Consider the following 16,410-nt stretch of genomic DNA (forward strand, 5'->3'; position numbering starts at 1 on the left):
TTAACAATAGTTAGCACAGCTAATACAGTATATTTATATATATACATATATAAATTCCTGAACCTGAATTTCCTTTCCCTTTTCATTATGCATAAACTCCAAAATCTAGGGAGAACGAGACTATATATATATATATATCCACCCAATTAAAGAACTATACTAAAATGTATTAAATAAACGTGAATGCATAAAGAAATTATATATACATATATATATACCTATATATATATATATATGTTATATATATAAAATTGAATAAATATTGGTCTTGGGTGAGAGCCAGAGCGTAAATACAATTTCATTATTCTCGTTTGTGTTTTCGCCGACAATGTAGAACAAATATTAAGTTTATAATTATTGGGTATACAGAAATTTGTAGTTTTGAATCTAGGCTTATATACATTGTTTCAAAAAGAAGAAATTATCAAACTTTGGATGCATTTCTTGACCGTTATGTGACTTTAACCTTTTCTATATGTACATATAATCATTATCATATAGTTGAATGTTACAACAATTTATTTTACACTTTCACTTCTTTAATTAGTCAAATAAGTGTATAAGTTAACAGTTGGTAAACTTATTTGAGATTGATCTTCAACTTTTCTAAGCGAACGTAGATTTCAATATTGTTCATTTAAATTTCATATTTACAAACTTAGGTACTCATAATTATTATAATCGGCTACCCCAATTGCATTTGAAAAAAAAAACAACAAAAAAAATGAGGATTAGTTAAATTAATCTTTTATATTACAATATTTTGAATGCAATTGGGTAGTGTTCCTCCTATTGCTCCATGGGCAAAGCCGTTGACAACAAATTGTTATTACTGGCTGCCGCTCGGGGACCGACATAGAGCATACCACCGAATCTCTTTTGCTGAGGTGTACAAGCTATTTGAAGCGGCAAAGCTGAGGTAACCTCACAACGTTCCTCGAAATAGTGGACAATACGTTGCAAGACATATTTAAAGATCTTCTCTTTGGAGATCTCGCCATTTAGAAATGTTATATCTTTGCAATCCCGATAATCACTAAAATTTTTCTCGTAGTAGGGCCATACACATAGCTCAAAGTAGCCGGTAACGTCTGGAGGATCATAGGTTCGTTTACGACGCCGTTCAAAACATTTCTCGTAGGGCAAATGAAAGTGATACTTGAGATTGCATAGACCCAATAGTTCCGGTTGATTAAATATCATAAAGCCCTCTATGAGTAAGACATTGATTTTTTTATCTTGCAGATGAGCGGCTATCCTCATGAGATGCTGTTGCTGCTGCTGTTGCAATTGTACCTGATGTTGATGTTGCTGCTGCTGATGATGGTGATGATGATGATGCTGATGGATGGCATGCATATTTTGATACTGATAGATTCCGCCGCCTGTTTGCTTATAATAATTCGCGTTATATTGCTGCTGTTGCTGATATTGCTGTTGGAATTGAAGAGCATAATGCTCGAAATTGGCATAGGAAACTGCCGCTACCAATTGATCCGCAGGAACTGTCGTCGTCGTCGCAGTTGTTGTCGTTGTTGTAGTCTCATGGTGAGCCTTAAGAATGCGCGCTATATCATTTAACATTTTTTTCATGTCCAAAGACGTGAGAAGCTCAAAATTTATGACATTTAACTTCTCATTACGCTTATGCCGCCTATCCTCCACAGGCAGGAAGTAATCATCCTGCGATATTAGCTGCACTTCGCCAATGGTATAAGGTGTATTCCATAGGGGTGCTCCGCATAATCCCTTAAAATAATCATGCAAGCCATGAGCCAATGTGGTTTTGCCGCCACAAGTAACCCCTGATATGCCAATAACAAGCCACTGGGGCATTATGATTAGGCAACGGCACGTTTTGTCTTCAATATCCAAATGTGATAAAAGGAGAATATGGCAATGCCGCCAAGAAAGATAACTCCAAATACAGTGGGCACTATGAAGGCGTATTTCAATGATGGAAAGAACAAGCGTATTGGATTGCCTGAAATATGAAAGAGACAGAGGAAGAGAGCAGAGAGAGAGAATCAGAAACAGATAATTAGTTGACCTTGGCAAGAGCTTAAACCTTAGAATGTATTACAGGTAACAGTTCACGTAGAATATATACACATGTGTGTATATGTTTATGCAATAGGTGTACATATTATATACATACACACATACATACATATGTATATATCACAGCTGGTCACTTCAAGTCCGGCTTTAATTACCATACAAAAGCGGGAATTATTTAATCAGCAGATGATGATGATGATGCTGCTGACTCTTCAGCTGTCTCTGAACTGATATGAGGCAAAAGCGATGCCTATGCCTATGCCCTATGCCGATTGGGTACTCACCTTCATCGATCAGCATGAACGGCAATATAGCCACCCAAAAGAAATAGTAGAAAAACACAGCGATTGCGGTTATCAATATAATTTTTCCGAGTTGCGCATTTGAAGCCATAAATAAATGATTAAAACGGCAGCAGCAATACCACCAACAACTAGTGACGACGACGACAACTGGGTTTTATTATCACTAAAATGACACATGCATATACGCACTTCAGGCTATTAACAATTTTAGTCATAAACAAACAGGTGGCGTGCTTGCTGTCCAACGACCAGCGGCGGCGACCAATGTCAATTGTGTGTGTAATTATTAGTTATAGTTCTCTTCTCTTCTTGCGATTTGTCGCGCGCGCCCCACTCCTTATTTTTGACACCTTCTCAAATTGTAATTGCTATTTCTTACGTAAAACACTGGACTGTAGTCTAATTGCTGATAATTTTTTAATTATTTCTTCGATATAGTTGTGTCACTTTTAATTAAAAACTGGATAAATTTATTAAATTAGGGGGGCCCGGTATTGAGGGTCGGGTTCTGTTCGTATCATCTAAATTTGTTATAAACAAAATGTGGCCCAAAAATTTAATCGATAGCGCTCATATCGATAGGAAAGTGCGCGTGATTTTATTCTACTTTCATTCAAAACCTTTTTGTGCATCGAGTATTGATCAATTTCATATTACATATATCTGAGTTAATAGATAAAATGTCACATTTAAGTTTTCAATTTGAGTATTATTTACTTTTATAAAAATTCTTTGTCATTTGTAGTGACGATAATAACTGTCTTGACTCATCACTAATATCACTCCTTCTGTCAATTTTATAGTTATGTCATCTCTAATGCAAAATATAAACAAGTCTCAAGTATTTTTCACTTTATAAACAAAACATGGCTAGAACAACGCAAACGAAACGGAAACCGTGGATTAAGAATCTCTATTCGAATCGTGAATATCCGGATAACTATACAGATGCCAGTTTTCTTAAGGATTTGCGGACAAATCTACACGTACGAATCTATACGTACCGCGAGGCCATCGCCGGCATAACAGTCCTGAACAATCAGATTTCCTGCATAGCCGGCTTTCTAATGCTTTACCAGATGATGCTTAGTGATACCACCTCGCCTACTACCATACTCCTGCCCAGCTGTGCCATTACAGGATTGGGTTATCTTTGCTATCGTGGAAGGCGTTTGAGCATGTCGCTCTTAGGGGAAGATTCCAAAACATTGGTCACTGTCTTTCTGTTTGGCTATATCTTCTCACCAATGCTACACACCCTGACACAGGCCATAAGCACGGATACCATATATACAATGTCCTTTTTTGTGTTCCTGGCAAATCTTATATTTACGGATTACGGTTTAGAGGTGGCCATGGTCTCAAAAGCCATTTCGCTGAATGCTGCCATATTTGGAGCCATTTGTTTGGCATCCCGATTATCTACATCGTATCATGCCTTTGTACTGCTTGTGGAGGCAGCTATTTTCTTTGTCTTGTATCCCATAATGACGGCTGGAATTTGGAATCCCATGTTTCTATTGCCCATTTTTATAACTTGCTGTGCGGCTCTTTATTGGATTTCACACTCTGTACTCTGGCTTTATGCTACCACAACAATCTTTATCAATTTTGTCTGTCCATTCATATTTGTGCAACAGCAAAAATACAAATTCAACATTCATGGACCTTGGGACGAGGCCATTGTGGAGGAGAACACGGACAAGAACCTCGATGAAAATTTATAGCGACAGCTTCGCTTCCTACAACAGCAGCAAGAAGCTAGCAATGTGGGAAAGTCATCAATTAATTCATAAGTCCATTTTAATTGGTTCCTTATCTAAAATGTATATACATACCTGTAGTATAGTACCTGTACATATATGTATATTTATTTGTTTCCATATTTATAAAAATTTTATTTTATTTTAGTAAATAAATTTTAATGTAGTTTGTTAGCTATAAAACTTTAAACTTAGTACAGGACGAGCTGTTTTTCAAATGTCATTTACGACTTATTTTATTGGGCATCAGAAACGTTGCAGAATATGAAATTATTCGAAAAGTTCTTATTTTCTTTGTTGCAGAATCATACTATGGGAGTGTTTGGCAAAAGTAAAAGCTATTTAATCAACATTCTGCCCGATCTGACCAAGAAATCCTTGAGGGGGATCCCCCACTCGTAGGGCCTTCTGCCTTGACCTATCTCAACATCGAACATGACCAGTGTTAATTAACATGTCATAAGAAATATTAACATTATATTAATGTAAATGAGTAACGTAACGTAATGTTACCAGCTATCTTTTTGGGTGATGCCATCTAGCAGATATTACGCGCGTCTGGCAACACTCGGTCGGACTTGGTATAAAGGCAGTGGGATAAATTGAACTTGGTCAAAACGCGCTTGTATTGGCTTCCATTTGGTTTTGGCATTTAACAAACGTTCTTACAAAATCTTCAGCCTAAACGCCCGCCGTAACCATGTTGGACAACCTTATTGAATTTGCAAACTATTGGTGGTTCCGCTACTTAATGGTACGTTTTTTCTTCCGAATCTAGAGCTGAAGCTAACCTTTAACTCGCTCTTAATTGGCGTTAAGTTAATTAATCTCTTTGCACATCTTTCAGGTAACGGAACTGTATATGGTTGAGAAATGGGAACGTGTTACCATACGTGAGTACTATTACATACTTGGGCTATTCCCATAATAAAGCTGCCTAATTCGTCATCGCCATCAGCTCTTCTGTTGAATTTGTTGCTTATCTCGCTGTTATTGTTATTATTTTTACACCCTCTCTTTTCCATACTCTCTCGCACGGCGAATCTATCTTTTTATTATATTTTTCTCCTCCCTTCGTCATCCCACACAGACGTCATATTTATGGTCTTGTTCTGCGTTTTCGGATATTTCAACTATTCGGTGCTGCTCTCGTTTGCTGGATTATTTGGACCTAAATCAGGCATTGTGGATATTTTACCAACAGCAGCAGCAGCCGCCCAAGTGGCAGGGCAGGGCGTCAAGGTCATTTAATGGCCTTAATGGCATCGACCACCAAATGCATACATGTATCAATTTAATTTGTTGAAATATTTAAATTATCTAATATGCATACATATGTGTAATTTGTGCCTCTTCAACGCAACGCAACACTCGCACTCACCAAGTGTGGGCCCAGAGCTTTATCTAATCCACAAGCGCTTTACATCAATCAATCAACCTATAAGCACCTTGTCAGGTGTGTGTGGTACCTACAAATACAAATATACATATAAACATACAAATATATAGATATAGATATGTTAATCGCCAGCTGATCCAAAACTGAAGTGGCTTTGAAGAAGAGACCAAAGTGCAGCTCGACAGCAGTCTGCGGAAGTGTCAATCAGACAGCCAGTATTTAAACTAAGAAAATATTATCTAGCCTTTAGTTATTTTTTCTTTCCTTTTTTTTTTTTTTTTTTGTATGTATTATGTGTAGTTTCAGGCGCTCGAGTTTTGATTTTAAACAACAACTAAATAAATATAAAAAAGATTTACATTTATATAAACCAGTTAAAATTTAATCGCTTGAAACTAAATAAACTTTGATAGCTACATCCGACATTTGAGTGATATGATGATTAATCGTCTTTCCTCAGCCAAACGTTGACAAATATATACATATGTATGTATGTACGTCTAGGCACACTTTAAAAATGAATTAGATTAATTATTATCAAAATAATTATATTAAGCTTTACACAAGTAAATATCAGTTGACACATTAAGTCCTTAAATGTATATGTAAATATCAAATTTAAGAATTTAATGTTTAAAACATTCCTTGTGTACAATCAGAGGTAAATCATCAAGTATCTACCTACGCGTTGACAACAATAAGCGGAAAATCTAGAATTGATAACGAAGTCGAAACGATTGCTGGAAGAGGATATAGTTTTCAAATGCGTCTTGTCAATAACCCATCCACTAGTAGAGAAAATAATAACTCACAAACTGATCAATGTTTTATATATCTATATAGATAGATATATATGTATATGCGTGTGTACTTTACTTTCGCACTTCAATGCTTGCTAAAAGTTACAATTCATTACAAAAATATATATATATTTATATATATATATATATAGAAGTATAGCCTATGGTATATGTATATAAATGATTTGTTTTGTATCGTTTTGTTGTTAGTTTTCTATTGGTTAATTAAATATGGTAAGAGAAAATATTGCGTATGCCAGCAAGTGGAGGAGAAGGCAGAAGGATTTTATTATTCGAATGAATGTCCGGTGGATTGTATGCCTTAAAAGCAGCCAACCAATCAGCCAGTCGGCCAACTAACCATCAACCACCACCCACTCGCATACAGTACAGTACAATAATCAGCATGGGAAAAGGGTTGTGAGGTATGTAGATAAAAGACGGGATAAGAGAGAAGTTAGACAGGTTGCCTTATCATATACAAAAAAAAATCTACAATCTAAAAACTGTTTTCGACAAATTGCAGTTACCTCCTTGACTTCACCCATCTTGGCCACTCGAAATACTTAAATTGTGTGTTTAAGCAGCAGTAGCAGCAATGAATAAAGAAGAAGGTAGCAGTATTTGTTGGGAGTTTATTGGTAGCAACACCAAGTGTCAACCATTTTAGCTCCTATGTCTTATAACTATCTGTACAATTCATTCATGGATGCTTCTTTTTAATGACCACTACTCTTAGTGGTGGTGCTGGTTATGATGATGAGGTCGCCGCTGCTTGTTAGGATGTGCTATCCAGCAGCACCGCAGACGTTGATGATGACGATGATGATGATTGCATTTCCCCATTGGGTTCCACATAAACTAGACGCGGATCTTCACCAAACTCCAGCCGACCGTAACGTGCCACTAGCGGCGTCTTGTTGTTGTTGTTATTATTATTGTTATTATTATTGTTAACCTGCGGCGCACGAGGCCATTTTCTTTTCGGTTTCGTATGCGTGAGCATATGGGATTTAAGATTTGTAGACTGGGCAAAGCATTTGGAGCAACCATCAATGGGACAATGATAGGGGCGATCTCCCGTATGGATTCGAACATGAGTACGCAAATTGAAATCTAGTGAAAATCGCTTGCCGCAACCCTCGAATGTGCACTCGAAAGGTTTCTCTCCTGTGTGGACCAATTGATGACGCTTGAGCTTGGAACTTTCCACAAAACTCTTGCCGCACACCGAACAGACATGGCCACGCGGGCCATGAGTATGCATATGTTTGCGCATTGCCGATTGATTTCGAAACTCCTTCAAGCAGCCGCGGTGGGTGCAACGATATTTTGATGAATCCTCATCATCGTCAGCAACCGCCGCCGCCGCCGCAGATGAGCTTAGACGGTTAATTCCACCGCTCGCAGCAGGCGGCGGATGGAAATTGACAGCGGTGGAGGATGAGGAAACTGACGAGGCGGCTGCTGCTGCTAGTAGCTGCTGCTGCCTCTTGATGGCCTTTAACGTTATGCTACCGCCAGTTCCAGTTGCTGTGGCTCCACCCACTACTGCGTTGGGCGTTGCTGCTGCTGCCATCATCGTTGTGGAGTTGTTGTTTTTCAGTCGCACATTCGTACTGCTGTTTTGTAGTACCATTTTGGTTGTTGTTGCCGTCGATACGCCAGCCGCAGCTGCTACTGATGGAGGTGATGATGTGGCGATTAGCTCCACATTATGGGGCATATTCTCTATGAGTTCTATATGGCCATAGGGCTCATCTAAATGGTTATCTGCATAAACAAATTGCTCGCTAAGCGGTTGACTATCTTCCTCGCCCTTGACCTCATGATTGCCCATAAATGCATTGACCACTTCCTCGACATCAGTGACGGCTGAGGCGCTGAAGGGATCAGGCAAGATAACATATTCATTGCCAATTCCATCGTTTAAAATATCATGGGGCATATCATCTATTATCAATTTGGGTACACCACTGCCTGGTTGAGTTTCTTTTATATCACTCGCCTGATCCACTTCATCGTCTTCCTCTTCTTCGTCCTCATCTTCCGAATTGAGTGATGACCAAAGCGTCACATTGAATTCATCCTGGGTTATCCGTATGGGAACTTTGGTCTGCTTCCAGCGACGCGTTGAGGCCATTACTCTTTTCTGGGTGCAGCCAACGGCACCGCCAAAGGGCTTAAAGTCCTGAGCTGTTGAGCTATTTGAGTCCTCACCATTCGTTTGGCTATTCGATGCGTCTTTCATGTAGTAATCGCTAGTTGCCTCCAGCTGCTCTTCTTTGATATTTGTTGCCTCGATTGTGGTCAGCAATTCAGAGGCGATTTCGAAGGCATTTGTTGTTCCCCTTGCAGCTTCTTCCTCGGCGTCATCCTCCTGTGAATCGTCCCGCTGCATATCATCTTCGGCTATAAAATCGTCCAGTTCGTCATCGCTAGCCTGTTGCTGTTGCATTATTATAGGTGGGGGCAAAGCATCTGCTGTGGCTATTCTATCCAAACGATCAACGGGATAATATTCATAGACATCTCCCGATATGAAGAACTCTCCTGTATCAATGACTATATTCGCCTCATCATCATAATCATCAATTATTTCCTCAATTAAAAAACTTTCGTTCTCTGCTGCATCTAAATCGCTGGTATACGGATGTTGCTCCACAATCGCCGGTGTAAAATATGAAGCCGACGAACAGGACGAGGATGACGGGGCCACAGATACAGATGCAGAATTGGATGATGAGGAAGAAGAGGACATGGGCAGGGGGTACGGCTGCAGCAGCAAGGGATAAATTTTTCACTATTGCAGCTCTCGGCTGATGCTGATGCGGATGATGGTGATGATGATGATGTTGGTGATGATGATGATGGTAGTTTCCACCGCCGTGATGATGACTTGTCATCGTTTTGTGTGCCTCGTTCCCGTTCCCTGCTGGATTCTCGATTCTCTCTATACGCGCGCTCGCTGGCTTCTGTCTAGCTGCCTCTGTATGTGTGCGTGAGTATAATTGTGTAGCTCTCTCTGTGTGTGTATATGTGTAAGTGCGCGCGGTCCTTCTCTGTGTTGGTTAGCAGCCACTGCAAAAAAAAAAAATGTATTGAAAAACAAACTAAAAACAAAACAAGAAACGTAATGAATTTAATGCACACAATATTGTATTACTAACCAAGTTTTTTCTTCAGCCCTTGTATCGTTTTGTCGGTATTTGTTCTTCTGCTGCTTCCCTTTCCTCCGAAACTTGCCAGACCAGACAAAACGGAGACGGCGACGGCACCGTTCTCTTCAGTTCGCCCTCTCGCTTCTTTTAGCCGATGGCCCACAATTGTTTGTTTCAACAATTGTTTAACCTTGTCTTAATGTTTATGTAAATATTTTGAATTTTGCCGGTAAATTTAATATGGCGGAATATGAATTTTTCCAAGCACTTTCTCTTGCCTTTGCGTTTTGTTGTTGGTGTGCGTGGGCCGTTCGTGTATGTGTGCATTCTCATCGAATTGCAGCCCTGCCAATCGAGCGGCGCGCAAATTGTCAATTGCTTTTACAAAAACCAAATGCTTTCAGTTTGAATTTAGTACAAACAACACGACCTCAATATTAAAACACAGATTTCCGAATATTTGTATATTTTTCTATAATGACGGTAATTGAAAATTTGCATTACTAGTATAAATATCGACTATCGATAGCTTTGCGGCCTTTCAGTGTTGCCAGCCTTTTCAGCTTAATTTAAATCCAGCACTACTTTTTAAAACTATTAACATCACCATTATACGAAAGGACGTGTGTATAAGAAGATTCACATGTTGGAGAATGCTTTTGACATATACAGCTTGTTTTTAATTTTTTGCTTCACTTAATATCGAGATAAACTCACATCGTCATTCTTAACAAATTATTTGTTTTAATTATTTTCAATTTTTAAGTGCCTTTAACAATAAAATTTCTGGTAAATATATTTTAGCTAACTTTGCTTCCACAAATGGCTCATTGCCTGCCTGCAAGGTAATTGCTGAGATATTGAAATCAGTCTTTATAAAATTTACTGCCTTTTGATCGCTAGATACCGATAAATTATAATGCCTACAATGTTTGATTAATCTATCAGGCGATTCAATAAGTAACAAACGCAACAAGTACGATACCGGCACGGATAGTTGTTTGTTGTGATAGGCATGCGTAAATATTTGGAGTAAACGCCTTGGGGGAGAAAAAAAAGGAAAATCAATATTGGTCAAAAATACATGTTAATTCATTACCTTCTAATAAACTGCAACTTGGTGGCTGCCAAAGCACAGATAATATGCGGTAGGCGAGGGAAACCCATCAAAACTCTATACAAATTCCCTTGCTGATAGGCCAGACTTATGCCGAAACAAAGCCTAAATCCCTCGTCCTGGCGAACATATTCGGGTAAAGTGAGACCACGAGCCAAAGGTCCTAAAGATCCTAAGTGAAATATTTGATACAATGACTCTATGAAGCATCTTCGTTCTAGTTGGCGTAGAGTGAATGATTCTTTTCCTTTAATTCCATCCAATTCATCATAGCAGCGTAGAACACCATTCAAACATTCCTGCAAATGCTGATCGCATATTTTCGGATCGAATTTTTCTATGGGTTCTTCGGTTAAGCGATACCGACTATAGGCGAGGAACGATATTATTGGCTCTAAAATACAAATTGTTTTGGCTGAATCGTACATCTGTATAACAATTTCACGACGTACGGCACGTAAACGATCGAAAATAAAATCATAGGCCACATTATAGGGTTTCCGCTTATCCATCAGTATACTAAATGAATTTTAAAAAAATGGATTAAAAAGAATTGCATTAAACGGAATTAATTGTCAATACTTGCTCTTTTAAAAGATATTCGAGAGTCCTCATTATGCTGGCCTCAGTGCGCAAATCCTTAGCCTTAGGTGTCTTAGCATCAGCAGCCGATCGTGTAAATTCTTTGACAAGGATACCAGGTTGATTTTTTGCACCATTGTTTAACTCATAAAAATGTAAAAGCTTTTCACGTATGCGCCTAAAAGTCGGATGGAGGAAAATCTTGTGTATAAATACATGATTATTGATCTAAATATTCTCACATTTTTGCTTCGTCGGTGGGACAAAGGTGATCACAGGTACCAACTATATGGTCCATTTAAAAACTTGGAATGATACAAACTCCAGGGCTGGAAATTACAATAACTCAGCTGTTGCTGGCGGTGACCGAGTTGTCAGTTGAACAAATGAAATATGTATGTACATATGTATGTAGATATATAAATACAATTATTTGCCGCCTTCCACTCAGACGTTTTTTTTTTTTTTTTGTAGGCCTTTTTCATAATTGAGAGCTTCAAAATGTTTGCACGTTTTAAACAAATTTTCAGACCGCATAGAGACATTTGGAAAATTCTTAGTTTTGCCATAAACAATTGGAGTAACAGGTATACCGGCTATATGACGCAAAGACGGGTGGCAGCACTGGCCATTGTTAAAATAGCCGCATGCAAGGCAGCAATAAATGTAAACAACAACACCGACAATAAATTTCAAAAGAAACGAATATTTAGTAAAGATAAGTATATAATGAGTCTGGAGGGCAAGGCACAGCATTATTTAAATGCTTTAAAGGTCAGATGGCAACACCTGCAAGAGGTTCCAGGACTGTTTGCCTATCAGTTGGCAAAGTCACGGCCGAATCGGATTTTGCCCGGGCAATATAAGTTTTATACAGAGGTACGTTGGATTAGTCGAAAAATGCCTTTAATCTTAATTCTCTTATTAGCTCAATACTGATCGTACCCTGAAGAGACGCCAACCACAGACCATAGAAACTTTGAGTCCCAAATTCAAGCCGAAACAATTCAATTTTAATAAAGTCGATGATCTGGAGGTGTTGATGACTATAGACAATGAGCAGGACATGGGCAGTGTTCAAATGATTATCAATAAAAGTCCTTTATCCAAATATCATACCCTAATCTGCCCCGATGTCAAGAGTAATTTAGTCCAGCGCATTACACCACAAGCCTTGAGATTTTGCATTACATTTTTGAGGAACATTGATGATGATACCATGCGGATGGGCTATAATAGTCCTGGAGCCTTGGCATCGGTCAATCATTTGCATTTTCATTTAATTCACATGCCCCAGAAATTATATATCGATAATGTTAAACTGGAGAACCTGGCTGGCAGCTATTTATATCGCACCACTCAAGAAATGCCTATACAGGCTTTGTGTGTTATCATTGCCAGCAATGATAATGATGAAGCGATATTGGAAAAAGTCAATAATGTGTATAAGCTTACCGAATGGATGTGCCAAAAGAATATACCTCACAATTTATTTGTCACCCAGAATCGTTCTCCAGGCAAGCAGGGCAACCTGCACATCTTTATTTTTGCCAGATCGACATATTGTGTGAATAAAGACGTAACAGCTTTCAATGTTGGCTTTTGTGAGTTGGCCGGATTCATTCCCCTTGGTAATGAGGAAAAGATGCGGAATCTAAGTGAAACGGTGGTGGTGCAACGGGTGCAAGAGATAACTGGAAATGCTATGGATAGTGTGTATGAGCAGGCCAAGCACATTGTGAATGGTACAAATAGCACCTGGCAGTTGCCATTCATTAATTAAACCTAATAGATCATAATAAAAGCAAAATTCTAGAGGATAATTGTAGTTCCAATCATTTTAATTAAAGCAAAATATCTTAAATAATGAAATATTTGCTTTGACTGTTCGTCTTTTGTACAATATATCATTAATAATTATGATTGTTATCAAGGTTAACCTAAAATTTATCCATAGATAAATCGTTAACTCTCTGTAGTGGTCTCAAATCCCTTACCTACGACAGCTTTGCTAATAACTTTTATATTCTTTACAATACAATAATCCACTTTGGAATCGCCATTCTGCTTACACACTAAATCTATCAATTTGGGCAACTTGTCCTGGGCAATACTGGAGCGGATGGTTTCAAAGAAACCCATGAAATGATGCAAATTGTGGCTGAAAAGAAATAGAAACATAAAATCAGATGAAAAGATCGCAGATTAAATCACTTACATCATCAATAAAATGGGACCCAGGAGTTCGTTTGTCTTATACAAATGATGTACATAGGCACGGGTATGTTTCTGACAAGTGAGGCACTTGCAGCTATCTAATAAAGGGACAAATTCTTCTTTGATAGCTTCATCCGTTATGTCTAAAAATGGAGTGGGTCTTGGTTCTATGCTCTTCTCATCGTAATTAAAAACAAGAGCTTTAAAATTAACAGCTGCACAATAGGCATAAGAAGTGTCAAAGACATCTATTCCTAGGCGTATAAGCTCTAGTATAATTAAAGGACTATAAGCTCCCGGCATCATTTTTAGCTTATCCTCTTCCAATTGCTTTACACAATGCTCCACAATGGGTAAAAGTTGGCTGCCATCCAAAGCAGTAGCCGTCAGCCCATTGTTATGAAATCCCTCTAGAATATAACCACCATATTTGCCTTCAGGTTGTTGGCGGGCATGCTTGATGGACTGTGTGCGGGCAAAGGTATTGTAGCCGCCAACTATGGGCGCAAGCAAACTAGACGATGCTGATTGCAGTTTTCCTTGCTGCTCATAAACATAGTCCATGAAACGTTCAGTGCGATCTACTGACTTTTGAACACGCTTTTTCGAACTTTCCAGATTGGTGTCTGCATCACAGAGTCCTTGATAGATATCAGGCTTAAAGGTGGCAATAATTTCCATATAACTCTGAGGTGTCAGCGATTCCTTGCCTTGTCGTGTGAATATTGGAGCCACATCCCGGTCATTCCCTCCACTGGGCGTGCTCTCGCATGGATCTCTTAAAAGCAAGACATTTCCTTGGCTAGGAAATCCTAAATATTGACTTAAGCTGGCTGGCCAGAGCGCCAGGGACTCTGCCATCTGTTGCATAGTCGATAATGTGAGTTGAAGCAGTATCGGAACTGGCTCCTGACCATTCTTGTTTTGGACATAATTCTCAAACAATTCGGCACTGAGATATGGAATGCTGCCGCCTTTGGTGGTTTGCATCAGCAGGGGGGTCTTTAACTCAACACCACCGCCAGCTGCTTTTAAATCAAGCAGACCTAGGCGACCGGAATTTTTATTTATATTTTCAACAAGAAATTTCATTGCGGCACGCTGTTACTAGGGTTGCATCGAAACTTCTAATCAGGGATGTTAAAATAATGTTTTAATTTTCCTAAAATACAGGGTACGCGAAACAGTAGTATGAAGTCGGGAAGTAGGGTGTTAAAATAGCGGATTAAAGACAAAAAAAACATTATTTTTGTCAAGATGTGAATATTCGACTTTTGGGCAGTTATAGTTTATATATAGTTTTGTGTTTTGTTGTCGGACTTTATTTGCTGCTTGCCATTCGAAAGGATAGGACGACTTTGCTGTTCGGTATGGCCACATATAGTGCGGTGGTACTTGTGGTTATTGTTGCAGCATCGGTTGCGATAAGCTCAACATCGGCATCCAGCATCCCCGCCGATTTGCCCCTGGAACACACTGCTTTTCATGGAAAGCATTTTGAGGAAGGCGAGCACAATACCCAGTTTGATCACGATGCCTTTCTGGGTGCGGACGAAGCCAAGAAATTTGATGAACTGACGCCAGAAGAAAGTAAACGCCGATTGGGAGTGATAGTGGATCGCATAGATGAGGACAAAGATGGATTGGTAACGCTAGCAGAGTTAAAGAATTGGATACAATACACACAAAAGAGGTACATTGACGAGGATGTGGGTCGGCTGTGGCGCCAGCATAATCCAGATAATAATAAGACTATTCCTTGGGAGGTTTACCGTAAGCTTATCTATGGCTTTTTAGATGATCTTTCCAAAGAGGAGCGGGAAGCCGAAGACAATGGTAATAAGAAGATCCATATCGGTGCATCAGGAATTATTTAATTTAAATTGGAAAAATCTTTACAGGCATTAGCTACTCAAAAATGTTAGCTCGTGATCGTCGCCGCTGGGCAGTAGCCGACCAGGATTTGGATGACAGTCTGACACGGGAGGAGTTTACAGCTTTTCTGCATCCCGAGGATCACCCAACTATGAAAGATGTGGTTTTAAAAGAGACCATTGATGATTTGGATAAGGATAAGGATGGAAAAATCTCCGTAGACGAGTATATTGGTGACATGTATCGTCCCGCCGAGTCGGATGATCCAGAGCCTGAATGGGTTTTGAGCGAACGAGAGGCCTTTGCCACACATCGTGACCTGGACAATGACGGTTATCTTAACGAAGCGGAAGTGCGCCAATGGATTGTTCCACAAGATTTCGATCATGCAGAAAGTGAGGCCAAGCATTTAATATTCGAAGCTGATATGGATCATGATGAGCAGTTAAGCAAAGCAGAAATACTCGATAAATACGATGTCTTTGTTGGCTCTCAAGCCACCGATTTTGGTGAGGCTTTGGCCCGGCATGATGAGTTCTAAACGGATCTTCCGGTTACTACTACTACTACTAGCCCAATACCCACCCACCCCCAACAAAATTGAGATTAATCTCTTACGTTTTTAACTATTAAGAATCTCCCGCTCAAATGCCAAATATGTAATTTTTTGTACACTCTTATTACCCTTCTAGATCTAAGGTCCAACATGAAGTGCATTTTATGAACAACAAGAAACTAAATCAAACCAAACTAAACAAAAACCTTTTCGCTTTAATATTATTTTCATTTAAGATTGCTATGATCCATCAATTGATTTGATTTTGTTTCGTTTAGTTAGTTTACCTAATTGAAAAGCATCCCAACACATCCACGTCAGCTTTTGGTCCATTAATAATCTGCCCCTGCCTTTGCTATATGGACACGTCATAGTCACCATATGTATACTTGAACATATATGTATATGTACATGTATGGGTTCGAACTCTCACAAACGCACACCGATTCAGATTCAGATTTTTCGTCTTTGTAACATAAACATTAATGCTTGTTGTTGTTTGTTGCCCCCCTTTTAAATTCCAGCTGCGAGAACATTCCACTTATGAGTGTATGTACATTCAAATATACAAATG

General features: G+C 39.0%; 9 protein-coding genes across 9 annotated transcripts; 4 read left to right on the forward strand and 5 right to left on the reverse strand.

Moving 5' to 3' along the window:
- Positions 1–188: 188 nt before the first annotated feature.
- On the reverse strand, positions 189–1,836 carry LOC137574832 (nicotinamide riboside kinase 1). The gene has a single exon (XM_068287270.1). The coding sequence runs from the start codon at positions 1,834–1,836 to the stop codon at positions 790–792; it is 1,047 nt and encodes a 348-aa protein (XP_068143371.1). The 3' UTR covers positions 189–789.
- A 5-nt stretch (positions 1,837–1,841) lies between these two features.
- Dpm2 (Dolichyl-phosphate mannosyltransferase subunit 2) lies at positions 1,842–2,909 on the reverse strand. Its single transcript, XM_068287275.1, has 2 exons — positions 2,346–2,909; positions 1,842–1,984 (listed from the first exon to the last, which is right to left on the reverse strand). Exons 1-2 carry the CDS (start codon positions 2,452–2,454, stop codon positions 1,842–1,844), a joined length of 252 nt encoding a protein of 83 aa, XP_068143376.1. The 5' UTR covers positions 2,455–2,909.
- Positions 2,910–3,169: 260 nt separating this feature from the next.
- PIG-C (phosphatidylinositol glycan anchor biosynthesis class C) lies at positions 3,170–4,323 on the forward strand. The gene has a single exon (XM_068286987.1). The coding sequence runs from the start codon at positions 3,233–3,235 to the stop codon at positions 4,091–4,093; it is 861 nt and encodes a 286-aa protein (XP_068143088.1). The 5' UTR covers positions 3,170–3,232; the 3' UTR covers positions 4,094–4,323.
- A 363-nt stretch (positions 4,324–4,686) lies between these two features.
- ghi (ghiberti) lies at positions 4,687–5,913 on the forward strand. The gene is made up of 3 exons (XM_068286930.1): positions 4,687–4,883; positions 4,977–5,022; positions 5,220–5,913. Exons 1-3 carry the CDS (start codon positions 4,830–4,832, stop codon positions 5,378–5,380), a joined length of 261 nt encoding a protein of 86 aa, XP_068143031.1. The 5' UTR covers positions 4,687–4,829; the 3' UTR covers positions 5,381–5,913.
- A 434-nt stretch (positions 5,914–6,347) lies between these two features.
- Positions 6,348–9,914, reverse strand: phol (pleiohomeotic like). Its single transcript, XM_068287261.1, has 3 exons — positions 9,499–9,914; positions 9,088–9,409; positions 6,348–9,029 (listed from the first exon to the last, which is right to left on the reverse strand). The coding sequence occupies exons 2-3, from the start codon at positions 9,232–9,234 to the stop codon at positions 7,107–7,109; spliced, it is 2,070 nt and encodes a 689-aa protein (XP_068143362.1). The 5' UTR covers positions 9,235–9,409; positions 9,499–9,914; the 3' UTR covers positions 6,348–7,106.
- A 296-nt stretch (positions 9,915–10,210) lies between these two features.
- On the reverse strand, positions 10,211–11,587 carry LOC137574824 (SAC3 domain-containing protein 1). Its single transcript, XM_068287257.1, has 4 exons — positions 11,431–11,587; positions 11,193–11,366; positions 10,589–11,125; positions 10,211–10,529 (listed from the first exon to the last, which is right to left on the reverse strand). The coding sequence occupies exons 1-4, from the start codon at positions 11,484–11,486 to the stop codon at positions 10,244–10,246; spliced, it is 1,053 nt and encodes a 350-aa protein (XP_068143358.1). The 5' UTR covers positions 11,487–11,587; the 3' UTR covers positions 10,211–10,243.
- Positions 11,588–11,618: 31 nt separating this feature from the next.
- On the forward strand, positions 11,619–13,011 carry LOC137574822 (GDP-D-glucose phosphorylase 1). Its single transcript, XM_068287254.1, has 2 exons — positions 11,619–12,067; positions 12,117–13,011. Exons 1-2 carry the CDS (start codon positions 11,690–11,692, stop codon positions 12,969–12,971), a joined length of 1,233 nt encoding a protein of 410 aa, XP_068143355.1. The 5' UTR covers positions 11,619–11,689; the 3' UTR covers positions 12,972–13,011.
- LOC137574821 (queuine tRNA-ribosyltransferase accessory subunit 2) lies at positions 13,012–14,527 on the reverse strand. Its single transcript, XM_068287253.1, has 2 exons — positions 13,407–14,527; positions 13,012–13,349 (listed from the first exon to the last, which is right to left on the reverse strand). The coding sequence occupies exons 1-2, from the start codon at positions 14,495–14,497 to the stop codon at positions 13,154–13,156; spliced, it is 1,287 nt and encodes a 428-aa protein (XP_068143354.1). The 5' UTR covers positions 14,498–14,527; the 3' UTR covers positions 13,012–13,153.
- Positions 14,528–14,649: 122 nt separating this feature from the next.
- On the forward strand, positions 14,650–16,041 carry scf (Calumenin scf). Its single transcript, XM_068287258.1, has 2 exons — positions 14,650–15,241; positions 15,307–16,041. Exons 1-2 carry the CDS (start codon positions 14,776–14,778, stop codon positions 15,819–15,821), a joined length of 981 nt encoding a protein of 326 aa, XP_068143359.1. The 5' UTR covers positions 14,650–14,775; the 3' UTR covers positions 15,822–16,041.
- Positions 16,042–16,410: the final 369 nt, after the last annotated feature.

The sequence above is a fragment of the Drosophila tropicalis genome, unplaced genomic scaffold (genome assembly GCF_018151085.1).
Source record: "Drosophila tropicalis isolate 14030-0801.00 unplaced genomic scaffold, ASM1815108v1 contig_463, whole genome shotgun sequence".
NCBI classification, from domain to species: domain Eukaryota; kingdom Metazoa; phylum Arthropoda; class Insecta; order Diptera; family Drosophilidae; genus Drosophila; species Drosophila tropicalis.